The following is a 26,722-nucleotide window of genomic DNA, read 5'->3' as shown; positions in this document are numbered from 1 at the left end:
TCCCTCACTCTAAAAAAAAAAAAAAAAAAAGACTCATGAACACACCGAAGGAATGATGTTAGATTATTGAAAGTCAAAATGTTAATAGCAATGCTAGTCTGGCACTGAAAATAGTGATGAGATGACAAGATCTCTGTAAACCTATTCAAAATGCTCTCTCCTTTCTGCTTCTTACACAGCAGCTTCTCCTGGTACATTGTTATCTTTTGAGCCCACCTGCTTCCCATTGCTGTCCCATAAATACATTTTCAGTGCCTGCTGAACAGAATGTCTTTCCACACGGTTCCAATTTTACATTAATATATTGAGATGACAAAGTTATTTGCCATAATGTCAGAACGCACAGGATGATTGTTGAGACACAACCACCCTTCTCCTCCACAGCATCCACTCTGTTGTGGTRCAATTAATGGGCACGTTAATCAGACAATAATCAGGCACTAAAGGACACCAATGAGCTGCCCACCAACACTGTGCTGGTACTTGYTCTGGGAAGCACTTGTGGGAGCCAGCTGACCTCTGAGGGCAACGACACAGCAGAGCTGGAGAGCACAGAGAACTCAGTGTGCACYTGACAAAAAGCCACCTACAGAGCCCCCTGACCATCCAGCTACCCGTCACACAAAGGAATCATCAATAGGGGAGAAATCATTTTAGAAACTTCTCAAAATTGGTTTATGGCATRGTAATGCCAGGCTTTTGGTAATACAAGACAGTAGCTCTGCATTTTAAAGCTGGAGCACTGAAGTCCTCAGTCCTTCCTTCTGCATCTGAACCACTGTACTAATTTTTCTGAAAAAAAAATAAAAAAGAAAAAAACCTCCAAACCACTTTTGGACTGTGTAAAAGATGGCTTTAATACAGCTATCAGTCATTTATGGTTATTGGCTTTGCAAGACCAAGAAGTGTCTTGAGAAATTAGTCTCTATTAGATGACTAATTTCATGTGATGATGTCACAAGACTACACCTCCCAAGCCACTATGGAAGGGACAGAAACTACAATTCCTTGTCATTTTCAGTGATCCCCATCTAAAAGAGGAAGGTTGAAAAGGCCTTTCTCATGGAATAGCTTTCTAGAAGATGCCAACAACAGAATCTGAGTGACCCAGGAGGAGCTGCAAGTTGATAATGGTGCTTACATTTCATTTCACAGGAAAACATCATAAAACAAAACTAGGAAAATCCTGACTGTGGCATCCTGGTAATTTGACTACAAGGTAAAAATYCCAAGCTGTAAATACATTAGAAAAAAACAGACATCTAAATGGAAACCACTGAATAAAAAAAATACCTTGATTAGTTTTCAAATATTTGATAAGTTTGAAGTCCTGTGAGTGGAGCTGACCTTTAATATCTATAATACTGACTGCCAAAATGACTACATTTAAGAGAAAACAAAATGTCAACAGCACTATACCTCAAAACAACACTATTTCAACCTCAGAAACATTTAATAATCTTCTTGACCACCTAGCCAGTACTTCATTTCTGCCTGGATGATAACTATTTTTAACATCTGTGAAAAGAAAACGCTATATGAGATTCTTGATAATTCATATTCTTCCCCTTTTCCTTGTCTTAATAAGCATATGCAATAGAAATAGGCTASGTTTCTGAAGGAATGCAGTAAAATTTCCAAACCAATCCATTTTAAATCCCTTATATGTATTTTAAAATATGTRTAATTTTATGGATAAAGGACACTATACAAATATTTGTCTACTTTTTCTAACTATTATTATTTCACAGTAAACCAAATACCCAGTTTACAGTATTTTTCCATTCTTTTCTGGTCTGAATAAAATGTAATTAAATCTAATGGAATAATTGATAATTGCACTGTCAATCTCATACTTTTGAGATGTATATTATGGATAGATATTCTTTGTGTTCTATTTGTGTTTCAAGCAAAATTGTGTTTTCTCAATAAACGCCAGCAATGATAGAATAAACCAAACATGGCTGGCAGTGAAAACAGCGTTTAAATGACCCAAACCACACCTTCCAAATGCCCAAATGCCCAGAGCATATTCGCTAAGAATTACTTCTGTTCCTCCTGATGTAGGGTAAAACCAGCTGAATGCCTCATAAAAATCTGTTCTATTCCCTCCCCCCACCCAGGAAATAGATAAAAAATGTATTTATGAAAATTGAAATAAATGTATTTTGCAACTGGTGATCTAAGGTTAGATTTTAAAGTACTATGAGTTCTGAGAAGTACCAGAGGATGCAGCTGCTCCACCAATTCTCTTTACTATTTTTTGAGTGAATAAATATGAAGTAATGGCAAATATTATTCCTTGGACATTTTCACAGTTGAATGCACAACTTTCTCATCTCTGTGTTATCAGAAGTCCATGTTCATACTAGGAGTTGGAATTAACAAATAAAATCATTATAAAAGCCACAGATGAAGAAGCACAAAAAAAAAGCATTTGAAAAATTCAGAAACTCTTAAAGAGAAATGTTCATGTACCTAATCAATCTGCTGGTTGAACGTTTATGGGCAGTGCAAGCATGTGTCCTCCAAAGTAAAAAAAAAAAGTTTATCCTTCATATCACTATTTAAAAGAAACCAGTAATTTAGTAGGATGACAAAGAASAAAACTTGCTTCAAAACAGGCCTGAAGATTTTTTTTTCCTGAAAATGTGGACATAGATTTTTATTACCAAGGTAAGCAATGCCATTGCTGTCCTAACCTTGCTCTGACACTTGAAAACAGGTACAGCTCAGAGCTGTTAAGGTGGAGGAAAGGCAGCAGTAGGTAGGAGTGTAGTATTCAGGTGCAAAATTACACAKTAATTGCTCTGATTATTAAGAAGGCTCAAAAGGCTCCAGGTCTAATGGCTTACARTGCCCCTCTCAGGGAATAAATTCAGGTTGTCAACTAAGAAATAGAAATTTTTCCCTTAAAATACTGGTTCCGATGCAATTGTGAGAGAGGCAGAAATGAGGGGGCAGGCATCTGAAAGTAAAACTCACTCATATCTGTATGACCTCCCAATAATACAACATAGAAATCTACTCAAAAGAAGGAAAATATTTATTTTAGTGTATAGGATTAAGAGAGATGAAGYTTAAAACTCCATAGATATTTTTATTCCTTTATATTTCATGTCTCCTCCACATTAGGCAGGAAATCAAAGCAGAACATAAACTGCAGTAAAAAAAAAGAATGGGCTGATGACTTTTATTGCACTATTAAGTCATTGCCAAATAACACCTTGTTTTATTTGGCTTCACTTGCATCTAACCAGCGAGATATATGAAATCACWCATCCACTGTCATTCAGCCCAGAATTTAACAATATTGCAGCTAGCTCCTTCCAATTAATAAAATCCTAAATTAATAAGCATTTATTTCTTTAACAAATGGTAATTTTTAGCAAGCCAGTTAAGCCCTTCGATTCTTAGAAGTCACCATTCACGATCTCTTCAACAGCCTTTCGACTCTCTCTGYTCTCAGATGTGCAGGCACGCACCAGACGGCCATGTGCGGCAGCTTGAAGTCAAAAAGTCAACATTTCTGCTCGAGCAAATAGCTACAAAAAGATTTTTCAAGGTAAGTAGCCCCAGGCATCATGGGTCATGATGCAGGTTAGAGTGTGGTTTCCTTTTTTTCAGGCTGGTTAAAAGCAGAGTTATAGGCTGCACTTCAGCCTGCACACATTTTGCAGCGCAGTAATGGGTGAAGATAAAACACTTCTAATACGAACTGCAGGGCAGACCTGACTGAAGAGTTATACCAATATTGTCTGTGGCATGACAAGGCCTGAACCCAGCAACACTTGAAGGAGAAGCAGCATTTGCACCCATGGTTCTGACCCCATGGCTGCTCATCCCTTCTTAAGAGCTGAGAYCAGCACTGGTGAGTGAGGCAGGGTAAGAACCCCGTGCTAGTGATTCTGGCTACCATCATTTCCTGGAAACACACTCGAAAGACATGTCAGCATGTCAAAAGCTGCTTTTCCAGGCTGATGTTGCATCACTAACAAAATGACACACATAATATGTGAAATTGTTACAATATTAGGGCTTAGTGGTAGTAGATCTAAAATAAAATCCTTTCTAGAATAGATACTGCAAAGGATTGGAGCATGAAGAAGCTCCTTAAAGTAAATGGAACTAAAACACATGAAAACAAATGTAGTTTTGAGGTAAGCTTTCCATGAAAACAACAAAACTCTTTTTTATTTGTTCAATTTTCCTGACATGTYTTGTCATTAAATCCATGCTTTGTGACAAAATTATCACTTCAAGCCCTGGCAAGGAAAACAACTCCACAAACCTCTGGTGAATTCTTTCCTAAAATTTTAGAAGAAATTCAGTCCTAAATGCTTCTTTCCACTGCTCATCCCTGGAACCATCTCCTCAGCAACAGGCATATGCATGAAAAAGCTTAAAGACTGTTGTCACAGCCCAGTGACTGTGACAACATTGACAGAAGGGGAAAGGATGTGAAGAGAGTCAAGGCCAAGACTGTAAGGAGGAGTAAGAAGCAAATGAAAAAAATTAAAGTCTCAATTCAAACTTACAACGATCCATGAGAATCTATTTATTTCAATGGCTTTGGTTTCAGAAAACAGACCGATATGAATCWGACAAATTTGCAATGAATTTAGCAAGGACTGGCTTGAGACAGGGTGGTTGCCAAGGAAGGAATGATGTTATAATGAAGAGGCTGGCAACGGGCAACTGATTTTTCATAAYGTGGCTCAGACAAAATTTGCATGCATTCTGCTTTCCAATTGTTGATCATGCAAAACACGAAGCAGCATTTGCTTTTCTTCAGACCCTCCAGGAGTCAGGGATGGATGGACGTGGGCAGTCCTCATACAAACATCGCAATACAGTCAAGATATTTAGAAAATCTGTACTCCCTCTACTGCCAGGAAGCAAAAGAAATTCCACATGCAGTTTTTTTCTTGACAGATCCCAAGTAGTGAAATTAGAATACTTCACCTGAAGTAATGAACATAAGAAGCCTTACATAGATCCATTCATGTGCTTTTCATACTACTTAACAGTCGGAGATACAGATAGGAAATGGAAATGATAGGTGATTTGTGGCTTTGCGTACAACAAAGCACAAACTCAATAGCAAGARGAAAGAGAAACTATATTTACATCTTCATAAGGCTGCTGGTGACATTTAAAACTAAACAAAATAGCCTCTGAATGYGAGCCTGTGCCATGACTAGGATGGTTCCAGTAGGATGGGTGCTTGTTGCTGCCTTCTTTTAGCTCCCACAAAATATTTCCTGCTTCCTCATCAGTGACGGCCGGCACTGTGTCTCCATGGGCTGATCTGGGGCCATTTTAGGATGCAATTTACTCTGTTAATTATATTTCTCCAGAAATAATTTCAGTGTTCACTTTTAAATCCTTCATTGATTTTAATTAATCCTGTGTAAGCTTCCAAACCTTTCTTTTAGATAACAACAARCTGCTTAGAGCAAAACAACCAGAAATTCCATACTTACTAATGCAGCTGGAAATCAAATGTACTGTCACTTCCTATAATTGATTTGGACATACTGCCAGTGGCCCAASAAATGGGTAAGTCTGAAGCAAAATAGAGGGGCAAGAAATCTTCTTTTCCAAAAAAACCTAAACCCAAACACTAGGAAAATAAAATCAATAAACAGAGCTTTTGCCAAAGAAATAAACTTTTTCAGAAGGAACAACTCTTCATAATATTTGGACAGAATTAAAACTAAAACTCACCTCTTATTAGAAATAACATAACTTATAGCAGTCCTTATGTTTAATAATTAATATTGAGCTGAATTTTTAACACAATTCCCAGCCTGAATGTTCTTCAAATACTCTATGCTTGGAAAGACCTAATTTTTTAAAAAAATCTGTAAGAAACTATTATCATGGTCTTAATTTTCATTTTATGAAACAGATACATACAAATACTATTTTACAAATCTTAGAAGATTTATGAACTGACCACATTTCATTTGGTCCAGGAATTCTACACTAATACACCATTTTTATGAAGTACTGCCTCACAACATCAAAAGGTGTAGCTCCCATTCCTCATCAGGAATTTCCTCTTTTAATTAGAAGCTGTAAGGCACAGATGTATTGAAGTTTGTTTTTTTTTAAACTTGTAAACATGTACCAAATCAAATAAACATTATATTTTGWAGTAGCTGGAGAAATTAAAGACTTATCAAGCATTAAAAATCTTTACTATGATGTAATAGCACAATATTATTGAAACTTTGAATGCTACTATAAAGGCTGAGCATAAGATAAATGCCTACTAAAAAGTATACTATAAAAAGTTATGGATCTAATTGAGAMATAGTCTATACCTAACAGCTTCTCAACTAACAACAATGCTCAGTGGAGTGGTTTTTGGCTATCCTGAAGGCTCTTTGCCTTAACATTAAACCATTTAATTTATTATTATTTTCTGCAAAACTATTTAACTTTATTTAATGCCTGTTTGGCATAACATGGACAAATGCTTTGGCCAGTTATCTGTTATTCTATAAAACAGTCTTACAAATATGGTCATTTTAAATCCTGTTACCACTTTGGTGCAAATACTGCCCATAATCCTCACAGTCAAAGTYGGCAAATGCCTTAATATATGATGATCAGAGTAATGTCAAGGAATATGGAATGCTTTTTTTTCCCTAAAGATTACGATTGTCTTTGCCCTAAGAGCTTCTGATCCAGTTGGGAAAGAGAAGTGTGGGAACAAGTTTTAAGAGTTCAGTGAGAAAAGGAAGGCAAAGCAGAGCTTCAAGGGAGGGGTTACTCCCTCAGAAAGACTGGAGGGGTATTCCCAATACACTTGACACAGGAATAACAAAAAAAGGAATCTTTGCAGAGAGAAAGTTTTTGTAACAACTGCAGGGCAATGTAAGACATCAGCAAAAGACAAGGTAAACGAAGGCAATTTTGTGAGCCAGTCAGCAGCCAGACCTCTGCAGCACCTCCAGAGTGATGACAATGTAATCCCCTGTAACACACGAGCCAGTCTGAGCCACTGATTTTGGCTACAAACACTGTGTTTCACTCTGCTTGGCATCACCTTTGCCATTTAACAGATGCTGCCCATAGAGTAATTTGTGCTATCAATGAGCTCTTCATTAAGTGATGAACACATCTCCTGCTGGCTCCTGTGCTGACGGGTTCAGAGCAGCAGGAACAGMCAGAAAAGCCTTGCTGAGATTTCTGACAGACTCCAACAAAATGCTCCACTCAGGACACTGATAATTCAAAGAGGCAGATAAATTTCACTCTTACCTACCTATCCAATTGTTTGAAAGTTAAAAGAAAAATGAGATGATGAGATGCAGGGAAAATTAAGCATAATCATTTCTTGAGGACTAGAAATTTCCAGATAATTTTTCATTAGCATGGACTTTCTKCAGGCTGAAAATGCACAGCCATCCTCATCCTTAACAAGCTCAGGYCCTGACCCTGTGGACCCTTCTCTTTCCACAGCACCACCAGCTATGTGGACRAATTTCCCTCCTGCTCAGAGCTATTGCTCTGTGTGCCAAAATAGGGCTCAGACAGTGCAACATCAGGCTTTATTCCTTCCCCACAGCATGCTCTCTCTTTCATTAATCCTTATTTCCTGAAAGTACTGCAAAATGTGATGGAAATTATATTAAAACTCTCCACACTTTGGTCCTTGTTTTTCATATCCCTCCTGCTACACTGAAGACAGTAAAATTAAACATGAATTCCATAACCATAAAAACATATGCAATGTCCAAAAGGAAATTCAAAGTGTTATCTCTGTATAGAACTTCAGCTTTTAAGCAGCTAACGTGAGGTATTTTGCCTCTGCTATTTTCCCACAAGCCATATGTACACTTTAAAGGAATCTGATACTAAAAGAAGTGTGATTCCTTGTGAGAATGAAAGATTACTTTGAWACAGTTGTCCTGACTAGTCAGGGTTTAGAAACCATGCTCAGGTACCTCACAGCTGCTCCTCAACACAAGATCCAATAACATCAGGTTTCATCAGAAAAACAATTTCATTGTTTTCAAGGCTTGTGTTCCTATCTTATGTCAATAGAGCATAGGACAGTTGCAGTTTTGATGAAAAGCTGTGTGAATCTTGGATGTACAAAGATCTCTTTCTTTCATAAATATAAGTATTCTTAAGCATGACATCTGACYTTAGGAAGTAATAATCATAAAAAGAGTTCCTGATTTCTGTTYTAGTAAATTACCAACTTTAATTTGATTACAGTGGGATTTACTGATAGGATGGCTTTTCATTTCTTTGGTACTCCTTCGATTATTGACAGTGGTAGAAATGCTCAGGCATAATCCTCAAGAATTATTTCTAACAATTCCTCCATCTGGAATATACCTCTACTGAAAGATGATTCACCAAATGTTATCTCACCAGAATTTAATAMAATATTTAGTAATTCAGCTGCTTGTTTCAACTTCAGCAATTTGCTATTACACAGGGTAGGTGGACATTTCTGGAGCCTTCTTCATGCTAGCTGCCAAGATATCTCAATAGTCAGCTATATAAATCTAAAAATGTAACCACCCAGTCACTTCCATTTCTACTGTTATTGTTTTGTTTTGTTAATGTTGGGCAATGCTTGCACAGCATCAAGGCTTTTYCTGCTCCCTGCAATGCCACAGAGAAATTTAATACCAATGAAAAAGGCTTTAAAAGAAAAAAAACCCAACTCAATAATTTACAGTATCTGATATAAAACTGCACTAACAAACAGAGACTGATAAGCAAAACAAACCAAAAAACCCACAGAGAATAAACAAGAGGTGCTTACTACTATGAACATGGAAAATGAATAGAGCCATCAATGAAGTTTGCTRCAGGTTGAGTAGGATGTGGGGCACAGAGCTTTAGGGATGCCCATGAGAAGGGTTATGRCACTGCAGGGAGAGATGCACCACAAGAGAGGGTTTTCCCAGCTCCACTGAGCTCCGGGAGGGGCATCAGTGTCTGGCAAAAAACAGACTTCATATACTCAGCTCCTGATATTCACAACTTGCTATCTCATGAATGTTTTTAAATGAAAATAACCACATTTTTGGCCTGTAGGGCCAAACTTTAGAAAGCTTYACAAAAAACAAAATTCAGCTTCTTCTGGTGATACTATTATAAACTTTTGAGAGCTTATGGGCAAAGAAGCCATATAGCAAAGAACCAATTACTAATTATATTAATAATAAGTTTAATTCTAATATATTAAAAATACAAGCTAAGTCACATCAATGACTAAGACCCCCAAACGATTTATTTTCATTCCCTGTTCTTCCTTTTCTTCATTTAACACAATCAGTTCATCAAARCTATTCAGAAAAGGAAATAAATATTAGCTAGAGAAAGAGAAAAGAGAAAAAAAAAGTTGAGTTTTAAGCCCCAGTGATTTCAAAATCATCTCAGAGAGTTTGGGAACCCTACTATGGCACAGTGCACTCCATGAAGAACRGCAGAAACCATAGGGTTAGATGTTTTTATTGCGACAGGGATTTAATGTGCCATTGTCCTCAACTTCCCTTTTAAGGAGGTCATTTAATTTATGATTTGGATGTAAAAACAGTTTGTAGTGTTGTCATTAGCATAATTAACAATATCCTGCTCTCCAGGAAGTGGATATCTGTCATGTGGGACTCCTGTATGTATTAATTTTGTCATTCTTTTGATTYCAGAATAACCTCTGGAGGTGTTCCAGGTCTCTAATAATAGTAATGCCATTGTAAAATCTTGGTTACTAAGAAATAGCAGACTCTATAGTATACAAAGCATACGGAGAACCTGTATTTATCTTTTGTTACCATAAATCATTGGTGGTGAAGTGTGGTGCTTAGCCTAGCAACAAAATTTGCAAATATATCCAAAACAAAGTACTTTTAGACAGTACAGAAAAAAAACTTTCCTTTCCTGCTACGTGAGTTTAGGAGTCTTATAGTTGTAATAAAGTTTGCATCTTATCCTTGACTGAAAAAATGATTTACAGTTACTGAGCTTTATCAAGATAACATCTTAAAATCTGTTACTAGCTAGATATTTTTCATGCCTAATTTTGAGGTTGAAAAATCTTGGATATGTCAACAAAAGACAGAAATATCTCTGTGCTAATGTCAATAGTTTACATTAAAAGGACTGATTTTAAGGTCCTATTTAGCTTGACAATAATCCATAGATCTATTTATAACAATAATATTTTATAAAGTAGAAATTGAGCAAATTAAACTTAAAGGACTTCCATTAAATGGGAAGGCTCAGCAGAATGGCCACACAAAATGAATTACTTGGAGAGAGTGAACTTTGTGAAATTTTCAGGAACTAAGTACAACAGTAAGAATAATGAGACATTTAGAAGATGAACCCTGTCCCCACCACTGCTGTTTTAGCTGTGCGGGATCCCCCCATCCCATTCTTTCATGCTACACAGATCGTGRCACTTGATTTTGGCAGCCCATCAAATGCAACTCCTCAAATAAAGAGTACAGAACTAGGCATTGATGATCAAGCAATGAAATGAAACTAAAATCAGTCTCAAAATCAGTAGTTCTTGGTTCATCTGATCCAAATCAGCATGAAAATGTCATTGCTGATCAAGAAGAGAAAACTGATACTGAAGTCACCTCATAATTCTGCATCCATTTTTATCCTTCTGCTGCAAATCAAGCATTTATTATCAGACTTTATTCACCTTTATCCATCACTTGTATTCTGCTTTGGTAGCAAAATGGAGATCCTGATGGGGAACATGACAGGAACCTCCCTTTCTGTCCCTACTCTTGTTGAGACATCAGCTGCAATTCTACCCCAATCTTTTAGTCATAACCTGCCYGTTCAGGACTCCAGTGGGACATGAATATCCCCTGATCCTGATCATGTGGACCCTCAGAGCAAGAGAAGGGGAAACTTTGACCAGGAACAGGGTAGGATTGCTCCTGATGATGGGGGCTCACATCTCTAGGCAGAGCCCCAGCAGCCAGAGTCCATGAACTGCTGGACACAATCAAGCACCAGAGGATCCTGTGGATGTGYTCTCCGTGATGCTGCCTTTTGCCTCCCTGTTTTCATTTTTTTTGCTATTACTCTTTTTCCTTTATCTCGTTTGTTGTCTCCCACATTATCTCCTTCTCCTCATCTCATTAGAATCACATTGTCTTTCAAGGAGGTGGAGTGGGAGGGGAACAGAAGGAGCTGATGGCTGTTCCCGGTGCAGGAGATGGGTGCAAGCAGCAGTGGGAGAGAGAATCCAAATCTTGATCCATCAGTGGTGCCCAGAGCTGCCAGACTGGGAGCTCGAGCTGTGCCCCACCTCCCTTCTCCCCCCACATGGAAGGAGGAGAGGAATGCCATGGTTGGTACATTTTTGGAGGCCATTCCACAGCACGACAAAGCACTGCAAAGGGCTCTCCTTACAGGTGACACACGTGGTACTTTTAGCAGCACTTCTCATCTTTGGGCAGGAAATCCTCTCCCCTCATGCAGGCAAACCCTGCTCCCTCCTTCTTTTGGCTCCAGCACCCTCAGCAGCTGCTACACACCCACACCTGCATTCTGGGGGAAATATCTAAACAGAAAAAGGATTAATGCTGTAARGACTTAAGGTGAGATGGGTTTGTAACAGTTCAACTTGAACTGCTGAAGGTTTTTCATTGTATTGATATTTTGTGATTTTCTTTTTGTGGGCAGGAAAATTTCCTAAATAAAAGCTGCAGTTTATCTTTTGACATATACAAGGGGGGGGGGGAAGGTATTTTAAATAGCTGCAAGAAACTCCTCTCATCTTATTCAAAGTAAATTATTAGAAAGACACTTACCCCCAGTTGCCACAGTAATTTCACGTAGAAAATGTCCGTAAAATGGAAAATCAAAGGACAGATTCACTCTCTGAAAGGAATAACACCAGAAAATAAAATCAATATTGAGAAGAACATTAAGAGAAAAAAAGGATGAACAGTCAGCCACTTCAAATACCTGTTTCATTGCTTTTTATTTTTCACTGGAGCCTTGTTATTCTTAATTTTGAATTGCCAGTAGCTAACTGGAAAGAATTCCGAGGAGCACTTAAACACTTAAAGCAGCAGATCTTTATAACAGAAAAATTTCAGAAAAGAAAATGCATGAACAGACACTGTAACTCAACCACAAGAATAAAATTAATAAAGATTTGTAGAGTTTCTCCTGAAAGAAAATGTTGCTTTAAACTCTTTCTTAAAAGGACCCATCAATACTTCAAGCCTTAGCCACAGCTGTGTTTTACAGGATGCCTGCAACCTTGGCTGCTGATTTTCTGCAGCTCTGCCATAAGAAYCTTCAGATTCAAGTGCTGTCCCTGACATCCTGCTGCTGCCTGGGTGCTTGTCTGATGAAGGCTGGTCACTGGAAGGTAATTCCTCCATCAAACCCATATGACTCCAGCTCCCAAACCTCTCTACACTGTCAGCTAGGAGATGGAATGATGTATAAAGAAATATTCTGTTTGGTGTTTATTATTTTCAAATTATTATTATTTCAAATTATATCTTCTCTCATTCCTGAGTTATATTTACATCCATCAGAAACGTTTAAAGAATTATTTAGCATGAAATTAGCAGTTGAAGATTTACAGTAACTTYAAATTAGATTTGCTTTCCATTTAAGTGGAAAGTGGAAGACAGAACTTTGACAGGATTTATTAGCACATTTTTTGTTTGTTTTTAATTAGAATGCAGAATCCATTTGCATTGTGTTAATTGGACTATGTTCTAATGACCTTTTCTGTATATACATAAATACAGATGCACAACTGAACATTTCTAATCAAAAATGGCATATGCAAAAGACAGCACATGAATTAGCTTACAYAAATACTCTTTTACCACCTTATATAGCTTTCACTGCTGAAGTGTATGCTGTATCTATGAATGAACTCCATTTGAATTATGTCCTTGCTCTACTAAACATAATTTGAAGAACTCTGTTAAAACTACCAATTTTCTGACCAAACTTTTCCTCTTTCCTTTGTAAAAAAAAAAGTGCCATGCTCTATTTTAACTGTTAGCTTTAAATTTCTAAATACACTATAACCATTAAACTACTTCAAATCAAAACCATGCTCCCTTCTCGGTCTTCTACATTGCTATAATATAAACATTAGTATAAAGATGTTTGCAATAAAAGCTTGATCCCATTCCCACTCAAGCCAAATATAAATATCCCATTGACTTCTGTAAAAAAGTGATACCTTAAATTCCGGCAATGTAAAAATGTTTAAAATAGTCAATTGTTTAGCATAAAACTGTAATAAAGAACAAACATGATTTAAGAAATATTTTAAAACACCATATTCTAACAGTCACTAAAATTATGCTTTTATTTTGATGGTAGAAAGCATCCTTTGCTCTTTAGAAAGAATATCAGAATTTTCAACTCACTGAACTAAAAATGTTTTCTCCATACATAAATGATAGAATGGTCTGGAAGATAAAGGAGTTGAGTTCCCAAGTATGAGGTATCCTGTATTCAGAGTTTGAGAAATCAGTTCTTAGATATCCATTCTAAACAAATTGAATATCAAAGCCACCTCTAAAACTTTATTATATGGCTAAGAAGATGATGATAATATATTGAAAAAACACCCTTACCATTAGTGATATAAATCCTGTAGTGTTAAACATTTTATTTATTCCATTAATATATGTTTGTAACTTTCCACAAACAATTCCTATGCCGTTTATAAGGTCAAACCATCTCATGGATCCTCTCTCTTTATTGACTTTTCTTGTAGAAGCAAAACCARCTGACAGCTTTTGGGAACTCTTAGGATTATTTATTTCCAAATGAAGGAAAACACACAAACTGAGCATAAAATTTTTAGCATTCAAAGTATCCTGGAATTGTAAATTAATTCCTTAATACTTAGTATGTAATAATTTAACTCCTGGTTCTACTGTCAAATTGGACATCTAAAAATGTTTAGAAATTATCAGTCTGTAAATCACTGAGTCACAGAAAGATGTGCGAAATGGCCTTTTAAGAAGAGTAATGGCAAAGTTTATCTCTATGGGAGAGAAGGTGAGAGTTTGCTGCTGAGTTATGTATGATCTCAGAATTCTCTATAGCTCCACAGTTATAGGGATCACATCTCTCTGTTAAATAACTTTGATGTGCAGCACATATGGATATTGTTTACTTGGACACACATATAAAACACATGAATAAATAAAGCCTTCCTTACAGGATCACTCTGGTACCTTTTCATCTTTTAGGGGGACATAAATCTGAAAGAGGGGTCTTTAAAACTGTAGACAGGGCTGAGGCCACTCAAATTCACAGTGCAAGGTATTAGGGTAAGCATGAAAAGGGATGGATATGAGTGTGCTAAAGAAGGACCTTTAGCCTTCTCTGCTAGAACTGGCAGAAAGGCACCTGACATTCAGAAGAAAGGTCTCAAATCACTGGCTTTGGGGAGAAACAGTTGAAGTCCTCCAGGCTCCATCTGCCTTGCTGAATGGTCCTTGACACTGATCTCACACCAGACCTTGCCTTGTTTTAGCCTCTAATAACTTCAACAAAATGTCTCCCTTGGAACTGACACTATAGTTGCATAATCTCAGGGATCCAACTGGAAATAAAAGTGCTTACAACAAAGACATGGAAGGTGTCACCTTCACTAATCATTAAACACAGATTACAGTTTCTCAAAGGAATTTCACTCATGTTTAGGTCCCAGATTTCATAAATTACTTTTAAGAGGAAAAGATGTTACACCTTTTATAGGTAGTTTAAATCTATTTATTACCTCTTCTTTTGGCATATTTCCATTCTTTCCCTCAACACAGACAATGCAGTGTGAATAACAGAGGTTTTCACTGTTAGGGATCCTTGAGGTTTTTTTCCTCTCATTAGAATCAAATTGTCTTAAGAAAATAGCTGATAYACTGTTTTATTAAGTCCACCCCAAAAGATATACAACTGTCTGAACCCTCTGCATTTACATGATCCCTGACTGCCTGTGGTCTTTTGACTCTGAAGGATATATTTTTTTGACTTGGACTCTCTATCAGTTAAATGTGCTGGATTTATCACCTCACTCTGCTTTCTGTATTTTGACTTAAATACCACAGTATTTCTTTTTTGCTGCCTCTTGCACTCCTGAGCAGTCACCTGGCTTGTGCCAGGGAGATAACAGATAAACAAAGGAAAATACGAATTAAAATTGGGCCTTCTCTTAGCTTTGAAACTGTTAAATACACCTGCATCTCAAAACAGTGTACAATTTTTAAGTAAGACATTCACTAGATTTTTCTTTAAGACAGGAAAACCCAAGTACTTTTTGTTGGAGTTAAGTTGGTGAGTGGATGAAATAAGAACCTCATGAACACAGTTCCGAGCTGTCATTTTCTGCATTTAATTTGTTCTAATATTGTTTCTTCTACGTATGCAGGTTCYAGGCACAGGTGAGAACTGAGAATATAATCTCTAAATCACACAGTATTTGATTCAATTTCTAAGTGTGTAAGCCCATTATTTTCAYACCCATTTTACCAGCAGCATGATCACAATAAGTTAAATATGATTGTTATTCACACTGCAATTTGTTTATTTGCTAATAACCTGAAATTGTGATAACATCATTTCTGATACTACATGAGATTCTCATGAGTTTTATCAGCTCTCCCAAATGGAGAAATAAGTGACACTTAATATAAAGCAGAAGTGCAAACAAACCACATACATTCCATGGGAGACTTAAAACTTCATCCACTTCATCCTGAACTCAGTTCTGTTACTATTGAACTCAACAATAAAATTCCCTCTGATTTCAGCAACACAAATGGCTTACTGTTTGATAGGTTGTGATCCTTATGAACAGAGGAAAATTTTAAATATATCTGTAAAGGCATCTCTGAAGGACTGTTAGARAGGTTCTTCTATAGAAGGCTCAGAGGCAACCTGAAATAATTTGATAACAACAGAGCAAAGACTTTCAGTGCTTAACTAGAATTCAAAGATAGAGCTCTGTGAACAATAGTCATGGTACTTAGTAATACTGCTGTGTGGGTCACTGGGGAAAAATATCCATGTTAGACACAGAAGAAAATGATAAAATAACTTACTGCTGCTTGACGATGGGTATTGGAAAGGATSCCATGAATCTTTACTTTGTCCTTCTCCATTTGGTCTATATTGACCCACAAATCCCGGCTGGTAGAATCATACGGGCCATACGTCCTTGATGTATAATAATTATGATCTGTATCCTCCTGAAAAAGGGAGAAAACACAGAAAAACCAGATTATAAAGGAAGATGCAACTTAGTTTTGTATAGAACTCACCCTTGAAATACTGAGTCCTGTTCCTCCTCAACGAAACTCAGTAACAAAGGAAAAGAAGTACAAATGTAAAGATGCTGCAGACAGCTCTGCTCCCAGCCACTAGCAGTTGACAAGGCAGTTACATCATACAATCATCTTAAAGTATGGTTATAATGTTCACTATTCCAGATCACAATCTTACAGTTTCTGTAAGAACAACATCAGTGAAATCTATGCCAAAATGYTTGATGGCTTTTGAGGTGAAAGAGACTGTTCCTGTAACAACAACCACACTCTAACAAAGCCATGAACACTATTCACAGATAACACCTTAAAAAAATTGTAGTTGTTAACATTGTTGAACATAATTCACTAGACTATCCTATAGAATATTCAAAACATTCCTAATAGCTGTAGGCCTATAATGGTATTTTATTTAAAATCTCCAAAAGTTTGGTTTACTCTAGATTTGCCCCTCCAAGACAGACAAATATATACAAATTTATGGAYGAAATCTTCCTAATTCTTGTGGTTTTAAAAGTTACAGTAGTTGCTGTCCTGCTCCCATCACAGAAATTTCTSTTAAGGTCAATTACTGTGAACGTCTGTATCTTTGTATCTAAGACAGTGTAAAGAAAAAAGTTTGTGGTATGAGGCAAGAAATGGAACTCATCTCAACTTCCAGCCTTCCTTTAGTCAAACCAATCTGTTGCAACCATAAAATTTTTAAATCAGCAGCATTGCTTGCTTACAGCTGAATAGCAACAAGTGATACTATAAAGGCAGTACRTTCTAGTATTTCTTAGTTCCTTCCTTGCTTCCTCCCCTTCCGAGACAAAGCAAAAAACCCYAAAGCCCTGATGATAGAGTTCGAAAATTAAAATAGACCCAGAAAATAAACAGTACCATAGAAAATGGAAGAGGTGTAGGAAAAATTTAGAATTACCCCATGGATGGAGAAGTTCCCCTCCTGCTGCAYCTCCTCTATYCCATCAGCCACAYRGCARTACCCTCACCCAGGCTGTGCTGCCATGCAGACCTGACATCGCCTCCCCACAAACCCACATCATACACTGTCCATTCTTACAGACATAATCCTCAGCTGGAGACATACTGGCAAGGATTTATATTCTAGATGACATCATTCATGTCCTAGATTAAACATATTGACCATAAATCCTGTTCCAGCTGGATTCCACCCTACATKAACACCATTACTAATGTGTCTTTAGCTGTTGCAGATATAATCAGGTTATTTTCTCCTTCACAATTTATGTGTCTTCTTCTATACTTTGTATGACTTTATATGTCCAGTAAATTCTCAGTAACAATTTTGAAGCAACTTAAAARAGCTTCACCAGCTCTAGGAGAGTCACACAAGTAAACAGTAATTGAAGACACCAGGAAGCCAAAAGGAAGACAACAAAAGCCAGCCACCTTTTTAAATTCTTTCCTCCTTTAATGGTCAACAGAAACAGTTATTATTGTCTTGTATACAATGGAGGTACTGTAAATTAAAAGGTTTTAGAAACAAAYAGATATATTCCCAGTCCAATTTATCATTCTGACAGAATTTCCTTAGTAAATAATGRTCACATTTAAGGTATCCAAAGTCTCAAGGAAAGAGCTCCAGAGACAAATTACAAATAATTACCAAAACAGTTTGTTTCAGATAAACATGAAATATTAAAACTGTAGTCAGAAGTATGCAAAGCTTTCACATTCCCATTTTTTTATCGCTAATAAAGCTACTCCAGTAAATTTCTAGTACCTAAGGCCCCTCCTCCATAAATAGAACGCTCTAGCACTGATCCTAGTTGGTTGCTCTATAAGAATGTTTTAAATGGTATCTTGACCCATGTCAAAGCAGATTCATCACACAGCTTTTAAATCAAACAAATTATAGCCTGCAGCTCAAGATTTTGTCACTGTGTGATGAATTWCTTCTSTCTAGCAAATTTTGTGTATAAARAGASTAATTTTAATTCAAGTTTTAGATACTTCTGGAAGGAAACAAAATCACTTCCACTTCGATGACAGAAGCAAGAGAGAGTTCCTCTTCTCTTTGTAAAATCTTCATAGCCTTCATGCAGATATATTTTATGAATACACTATTATTTCTCTCTCACATCCTGATATTTCTTAATCCTAGCTGTAAATTTACAATCTGAAACAATAAGGCACACGCAGCTATTAAAATTGATGTGAGTAGCTTGGGAATTCCCAGTAAAGTTAGGATCCGAGCTACTGTTCCAAGTCACTGCCTTCATGGTTTCTAATTTGCATTACCATGGGAATGAAATTCTTGGAGCCTTTCATAAATATGATTTTATTGGTATCATTAGATACCTATGAGTTTCCATTCTGTCAGGCCAGCTTATATGTTTTGATTGATTGTACCTGCTTTGTAACACATTCCATTCCCTACAGGTAGGTACTGCATAGGAAGATACAAAAATCCTTAAGAACTTATGCTGAATTTGCATGTAAACTACTCAATTAAGAAAATAATTTTAATAGCTATATGAGGCAGATTTAGAATTCTGATGATAATTAGTATTATATATAAATATAGAGAAACAACCTTTTAAGTATCTCTAATGACAGAAGCATGTTACTGAAAGGAAGAGCATGCAGAGAAAGCAGAGAGCATATTCTTCGCTATTTCAAGAAGACTTTTMTTTTTTCTTTGTTTTTCAGGTATTTGGGGGATATGAGCATTATCTCCCACTGGTTTTTTAGATATGCAGTTCTGTCCAAAYACTGTTTGTACCTGAAGTACATAGCACCTTTCTTCTACTGAACAGTACAACATTAAAGCAAAGGATTTTTCCAGATATTCTTTGCACCAGCTATGAGGATTATTGTTGGCAACCTYTGTGAGTATAAAGGGAATATTTATTTGTACATCTCTCATAACACTTTTCTTTTGGGGAAATAAGTTTTTTTTAACCTCAGGCAATGCTTGATGCTGAGTTGCCATCTTGTTGTGGATTGTAGAGATTAATTTTTTAGTTTTCACAKGGGATATTGTCTGATGACACTTTGAATATATTCCCATACTTCTCCAGCTACAACTGAATTTTCTCAGGAAAGCTGAATACMTGCACTACTTGTAAAAGCTCAGCACAACTGAAGATTAAGTCTTCTTTAATTCTTGGTGTTCARCATTTGTCAAATTCAAAGACTTGACATCCATTCCATACATTACATATACAGAAAATCCCAAATACAGTCCAAGCATCACATACTCATTTCATCAGTAAGTGCTGTCCCTTAACAGATTAAGGCTTCCGGTGTGTGATGTGGTCTTTCACAATCAAGATAACAAAAAACAACTAGAGGTGATATTTAAAAGTAATAACTACATTATGCTTCTGACATTATTTCAGGGACAAAGGTGTACATGAAAATAGTTCCGAAACAAACATGAAACAATAAAACTCCCTCTCAATGAAGTAAGACACCACAAGTCAATGATGATATAATCACATAGGTAAATATGGGACTTTTTAGATTTAATTCTCTTCCTGTCACATGTTTTCTTTAACAGAAATGGAAAAGTGATATAAATCTCTAGGACACAGAGGATATTACCAAACATGATTTAGGAATAAGAGCCCCTGTTGAATCCAACTGCATGAATATTTTGTTTTTTTTAATACTGGATTTAATTCGATCCAAACCACAAACATTACTGAACAAGAAGTTCTGCCATCTCAAGCTCTGTCTCTCTGTTAGGCTGCGATTGAAGAAAACTAATAACTCCAACCAGAGAAAAACAGCAGGCACACCTAGGAATGAGATCTGCTGTTGCACAATAGTATGATGTAGAAAAAGTCTTGGTTTCTGGGAAGGGAAGGAAGGGAAGGGAGGGAAGGAAGGGAAGGAAGGGAAGGAAGGGAAGGAAGGGAAGAGAGGGAAGGGAGGGAAGGGAGGGAGGAAGGGAGGAAAGGAGGAAAGGAGGGAGGGAGGGAGGGACATTTACAAGACAAATTATTATAGAACAGCCAATCAGAGGGCCATCACATTTCAGCAGATTAAGTTTTGGCTGCCTTTTCCCAATACTGGAATACTCTTTGTGACATTACCAATGAAAAAATCAATCAATCAATCAATCAATCAATCAATCAATCAATCAATCAATCATCCATCTAAGGATCCTCATCTTCACTTATTCGTGATCAACTGTCATGAGTCATTGCCAGATGCAATAGAAGACAACAGGACTGAATTTAATTTGACAACTATTGTCCCTTTAATTATGCTACTTACTGAAATCACATCACAGACTTGAGATGACAACACAGTGAAAATACTCTGAAGCCCTCAAGGATATGGTGTTAGACTTTATTGATGCTTAATTTTATCACCATGAAAGGAAGGTCTGATATCTGATTTTTAACAAAATACATTAACTAATTGCTCAAATACTGCCAAACGCACACACTAGGTAAATTTTTTAATTAASTGAAATAGCTGCCCCAAAAATTAGTTTTGAGAAAATGCAGCAGTAATGACTAATTTTCAGAAAGTCATTTTTACCTCTGAGTATAAACATTTGTAGATTAATATCCAATGAAATTAATCAGAGAATTGTGTTTTCTAAAAGGTGCATTTGTAGACTAAAATGGAAACACTGAAAGGAGAAGACATGCMGTTATATATTTTAAAACAGACTACTTTTAAATGAAAAAGTGAAGATAACAATACTCTTTTTTGGTATTTGGAGAAAGGAAATAAACTAGCAATTAAAATKATTTCTCTAAGGAATAAAGCAGTTCTGGCAATCCATTCTGTAGAACTAAAACACTTTTTCTATTTAAATAAGACAGCAACAAGGTGCCCCTGCACACATACAGCAAATATTTCCTCAAAACTATTTGTACTTTTACCCAATCACATATAATTACTGGCTACTCTCTTATGGAATCTGCCTATCATGCCAGTAAAATGTAGTCAAAATTGACTTCTGAATTGTTTCAGATCTTTGCTAGAAAATTGATTTTAGATTTCTGGACATTATTAGTCTCCACCAGATAAAAACAGCCCAAGGGGGAGAACAGAGGTGACAACTTTGATAGGAGTTGAGCTACCTCTGCATTGCAGGTGATGGAAAACCTCTTCTCWAGAGCACGTTTTTGGGCTCTGAGAAGGGGCAAGAGAGATGCACGGTCACACTCTGTATTACCTGGGCAGGGGAAGCATGTGTGCATGGTGCTGCAACTGATTTCCCTCATTTATTTACATTTTCTTTAAGCAGACACCGACTGAGACAGGGGCAGGTGGCAAGRACACATGGAGAATATTCCTACTATAATAGCCATTAGCACAGGAGATGAAACAGTACAAGAAATGATCACCTATCTGGAGATGGGGTCTTAGTGGGAAGATTTGAGGTCAGGAAAAATGGGGATAGAGACATTTTACATGCTGCTGCCATATAACCAATTTTAACAAAATACTGTAATTATAATCATAACGTAGCAATGCTATGATGTACAGGTTTATAGKWTCTGATAATYGAAGAACCCTGAGGAATATTTAACYTGTACTGGCCTCTCAAAACATGAAAGCTCTAATTTGTGTAGATAGGCTACATTTGGATTACAATATCAAAGTCTTACAGAGGATATATTAAGSGGCTGCTGCTTAGGAAGCTCGATTGTTCTGAGTTGCTCGGAATTACCAATTTCATAAGCCCTTGGCATCAAGGATAAACTCTGTGCTGTTCAATTTCTTAACAAAAGTCTTTGTTCTGTATGAATCTACTGAGGAAACATGCAATTTAGAGAAATGCATTCACAGTGACAAAGCTGCAACCTATTGTTTTGTTGTTTTGGATTTTTTTTGTTTTTGTTTGTCTTTTTCAATATCTGTATGGGAAAACTAAGGGAATATATATATATATATATATATATATATATATATATATATATATCCATGTGGGCATAGCATACATACTTGATATCAACCATCAGCAGAACCTGAAGATGGTCTGTAAATATCACTGCTGATTACACAAATCCTAGCAAAAGCCATTTTGAACAGTTAATATAACAACTAATGAATGAGAAGTACCCAATCTAAGAAGAAAAAAATTCTGTGTCTGAGTGCATTCGGATTAAAAATGTCACCTCACACACCATATTCTCCAAGAAGCGGCTACATGAGTGCTCTGCAGGGTCTTGAAACAAAAATCTTGAAATTTGTGTATRTGCAGTAGTTCTCACACCCAGGTTTTCACTTAGGGCCATTGTGGAAGTCACTTTGCCCAGAATCTCACAGATTTACATCTGGAAGTTGTTATGGTAAACATAACAAATTKAATGATGTCATCAGCTGGGATGAAACAAAGGATTTACCCCACATCTCTCTCCCCTATGCAGGCACAAGGCTTTACACAGCTCTGTAACAACTTAAGCTCCCAGGTTTTAAACTGCACTTTTCTGAGCTCCTGACAGCAYCTATAATGGAGAATCACACATGCTGACAGACATTCTGCAGGAGAAGGATGCCATAAAACTCTTATTAATCCAAAAAGCCATTTAGTCTTTCCRGCTTTGTGAAAAGTCAATGTGGAGTCACTGCCTTTTCTATGATATTCAGCTGCTTTTGAAAGGAAGCTTCCCTCTTGGGGACTGCTATAAAACTGTCAGCCTATTTAGGGGTCATTACAGCAGGCTTATAAAGSCCTTTGGACTGTCYTGTCATATGAGACAAGCTTCAAAASAGMAAAAATCTCTGCAGTGCCTTACTTAAGAAAGGAAAAAAACCAAATCACCAGTCACTCAAAACCCAGTTACAGTAGGGAAATATTTATTATGCAGTTTTGTTCCTGATTAGTTGGAGCAGAAGTCTGAGAAATGACATTCTGAAAATAAGCCTTTATTAACTGTTCCATAGCACCCTCTCCACTAAAAGAAAAAGAACCATTTCAATACAATGACAAAAAAAATCCCTAGCAGAAATTTTATTTTGGTGTAATTATGGCACAAGATTAGCTGGAGCAGAAGTCTGAGAAATGACATTCTGAAAATAAGTCTTTATTAATTGTTCCATAGCACCCTCTCCACTAAAAGAACCATTTCAATACAATGACCAAAAAAATGTCTAGCAGAAATTTTATTTTGGTGTAATTATGACCCAGGTTTTAGAGTTTATGTTCACATTTTTAGATATGTATAAATGACTGAAGGGTTCATGAAACTGAAACTATAAAAATTACTTTTTGTAAACRTAAAAAGCTATCTGCCAGGTCTAGACTACAGAGCATTAGTGGCTATGACACCACATCTGTTACCAGCTCCATTCTTGGGGGCTTATGACTTCAGATAATACCATAAATAACTACATTTTTGTCAAGTTAGCTTTTACAGATTTAGTATTTTAGTCTTTTAAAGATCCACTTCCTGTGTGGAATACAATGAACAGTGTGTTTCTGTGCATATGTACTTCAACCTACTTACAGCCACAGTTGGGCAATTTTTTCCTCCCCCTAAATATGTAAGTTTAGTTTAATATTAAGGACCCTTTCCTTTTTTTTCCCCATCAAGATATTAGAGCAACTTCAAACTCTGTAGCCTATCTATTCCTCCAGTATATATTCAAATACCAGGAGGGGTAAGTCATCTGTATTTTGCATTCTTTGGCACTTCTCTGGAAGAGAAGCGGAAGAGACACTTCTCTTGGAAGAGTCAAGAGGAAAACAGCAACCGAGACCCAGCCAAGAGCCTTGAGGATTCACAAGAGGAGGGGAAATGGCAAACCTAAATTGGTATGGAAAAGTGTTACAGGTCTGAAGYATGAAGTTGACATTAGCAGGTACAGTTTTCATCAAGGCTTTTCACAGGACAGTGCAGGAAGCTGCCTCCATGCTCCCCATTGTGTGACACAGTTCCTGAGCTTTTAATACCATGTTTCAGGGATCCATCAGGGTTTTGAGCCAAAACTGTARGGCAACCAGTTGTAGGAAAACTCATGATAAGTACAATGCTACAGGCAAGAGCATGGGTTAATTAAYGTGGTAGCATTTCACCTGTAGGGATGAAGCTTAATTTGAAGCTTTGAAAGGTGTCCCCTACACACCTCRCTCAGCATCAGTCTTTGCCAAAGCMGTGCTGTTCAGKCCAGCTGTGTGCTGCTCAGCAWAYAGCCAGACCATGTCCATCAGAGATCCTGGGCATCACAGGACAAACTGYATCACCACRGCTKCCCTGGGCAGCACTGGTTTTAAACAGATTGCAAACAAACTGGTAATTTAATTAGCCACAGCACTTTCCAGTTTAGCTCTCACATAAAATACACTTGAAGCTTTAGCTACTGAAACACAGGACTGGCTGAAATCTGCAATCAATATGTGAAATTTCAAAATCACCATTCATGACTTAGAGAAAAACAGTGATTATGAAAGKGTTAATCTGTAGCAATTTCTACTGCTCTTTCATTTGGAAGAAGTATGCATTTTGCTTTATTCACATGTATTTTTCTATATACATCTGTAACAACATTTTAGTCAGGATTGTCTACACAAAAATATTAAAAAAAACGCTCTGTACAGTTTTAACAAACTGCTATGACCAGCCACATTTCTTAAGGACTTGTCACAGAAATGTTTCTTTATCAGGTCTTGCAGTCATGCTCAAGAAAACAAATAAATCCCTTGAGACCTCTCGTGCCACAACTGTAAGATATCATATTTAATTGAGATGCTTGATGAGTTACATRTTGCCTAGACAGGCATGTCCAAGTCACTGCCTTTGCCTGACATCAGGCTCCAAACAAGATTTCTGCAGAATCTGCATTCTTGTTATTTGCAAGAGGGATACTCTTTGCACTTCACAATTACCCAGACAAGTTCAGGATGCTAAATAATATTCTCCCTCTGTCATCTKTGAAAACACTACTGCCTTCAAGTTAACCTAGAGCACAGATGATCCAATACACTCAAATATTTCAAAATATTACTAATACATTTTTTAGTTTTCATAGATGTTCTTTTTTCTTGTGTATAACTTTTAAATCTATATTGCTCTTTCAGAATAGATCAATCCAAAGAGGAATGTTGCATAAACTTGTATTTCCTTTTTTGTCTTTCAACTCAATAGAGGACATTAAGAAGATAAAACACGAGGCACTGCAGAATTACTTTTGACTTGAGGGGTGACTTTTGCTAATTTCAAGCAACAGAAGCGATGCCAAATATCTAAGCACTGAAAAACAGTGAAAGATGAAGAAGACATGAGGTCTTGTGTTCCAAATAAATTTTTTTTTTTTTTTTTTAATTGGGATGGGGTTTGTGGCATTGCGAGTAAGACAGGGAGAGGGCAAAGAGAGGAGGGATCTCAACATTTTCACCCTGACCAGAAATAGACTGTTTTTATTTTGCTTGATGTAATTTGTTGGCATATCTGCAAAAAAACTCGCAAACAACAAAAAACCAACCAACCAACCAACAAACTGCCAACCCCCAATAAACAACAACAACACCCACCAAAAACCAACCAAACAAAAAAAAAAAAACCCTACATCTTTTCCCTTCAGACTCAGATGAACAAATAGGTAGATGAGCAGCATGTTTTTTGGTGTGCAGGTTAGATACTCCAGTGCAGCTGTCTACCTAAGAGCTTGGTTTGTAAGCACTTGTTATCAGAACCATAGACCTATTAAATGCTGTCAGTGAAGGTTTGCCTGCCATTCAGGCTCACTTTAGAACAACCCAAATACACACTTGAACTGCACTGCCTGCACTAAGCATGGGTGAGATCTAATTGACTAAGCACAGGAGAACCCAGGGCCATCTAAAAATTGCAGATATGATTCAGGATCGACAGATCACCCTTATCCTACAGGAGCAGCAATAGGCCATTCAGTATAACCACAGCCCAAGTTGATATCAGACATCAACTTTCATCTTAGATTTCCACCACTTCAATTACAGAACAGTTTGTATTGGATTAATTACAGATCATCTCGTTCCAATTCCCCACCATGGGCAGGACCCTTTCCACTAGACCAGATTGCTCAGAGCCCCACCCAACCTGGCCTCGAACACTTCCAGGGATGAGTAATCCAAATTGCTCTGGACAACTTGTTCCAGTGTCCCACCACCCTCATGGCAAAGACTTCCTTCCAATATCTTACCTAAACCCACCTTCTTTCAGTTTGAAGCCCTTCCCCCTTGYCCTGCCCTACAAACCCCGGTAAAAGCTTGCACACACCTCATCTATGCCACACACACCTSTGCTTAGGYTTCCAAACTGAAGAGCTGAATTTCACCTCCAATTTCAGTACTAKCTACAACTAAAAAAGAAAACCTTTGGTACAGACTCCAGCCTCTTTTAGCAATCACAGTAGCCTAATATTTAATAAATTCATATATATTATTGGACCASTATACAGATGTGTACTACCCTTTATTGAATGTTCAT

The 26,722-nt window shown here is 37.0% G+C and overlaps 1 protein-coding gene across 1 annotated transcript in view; it reads right to left on the bottom strand.

Annotated features, from left to right (window-relative positions):
- PLXDC2 (plexin domain containing 2) overlaps positions 1-26,722 on the bottom strand; it is a 241,017-nt gene that overhangs the window by 93,232 nt on the left and 121,063 nt on the right. The window contains exons 3-4 of the mRNA XM_057383620.1: positions 16,095-16,241; positions 11,814-11,883 (exon numbers count right to left, since the gene is read on the bottom strand). Of these exons, the coding sequence (XP_057239603.1) occupies positions 11,814-11,883; positions 16,095-16,241 (217 nt within the window). The remainder of the gene's footprint in view (positions 1-11,813; positions 11,884-16,094; positions 16,242-26,722) is intronic.

Source organism: Malurus melanocephalus, unplaced genomic scaffold (assembly GCF_030028575.1).
Source record: "Malurus melanocephalus ecotype Western Australia unplaced genomic scaffold, MMel_1.1 scaffold_14, whole genome shotgun sequence".
NCBI lineage: Eukaryota > Metazoa > Chordata > Aves > Passeriformes > Maluridae > Malurus > Malurus melanocephalus.
This window is presented reverse-complemented; position numbering and strand designations above follow the sequence as displayed.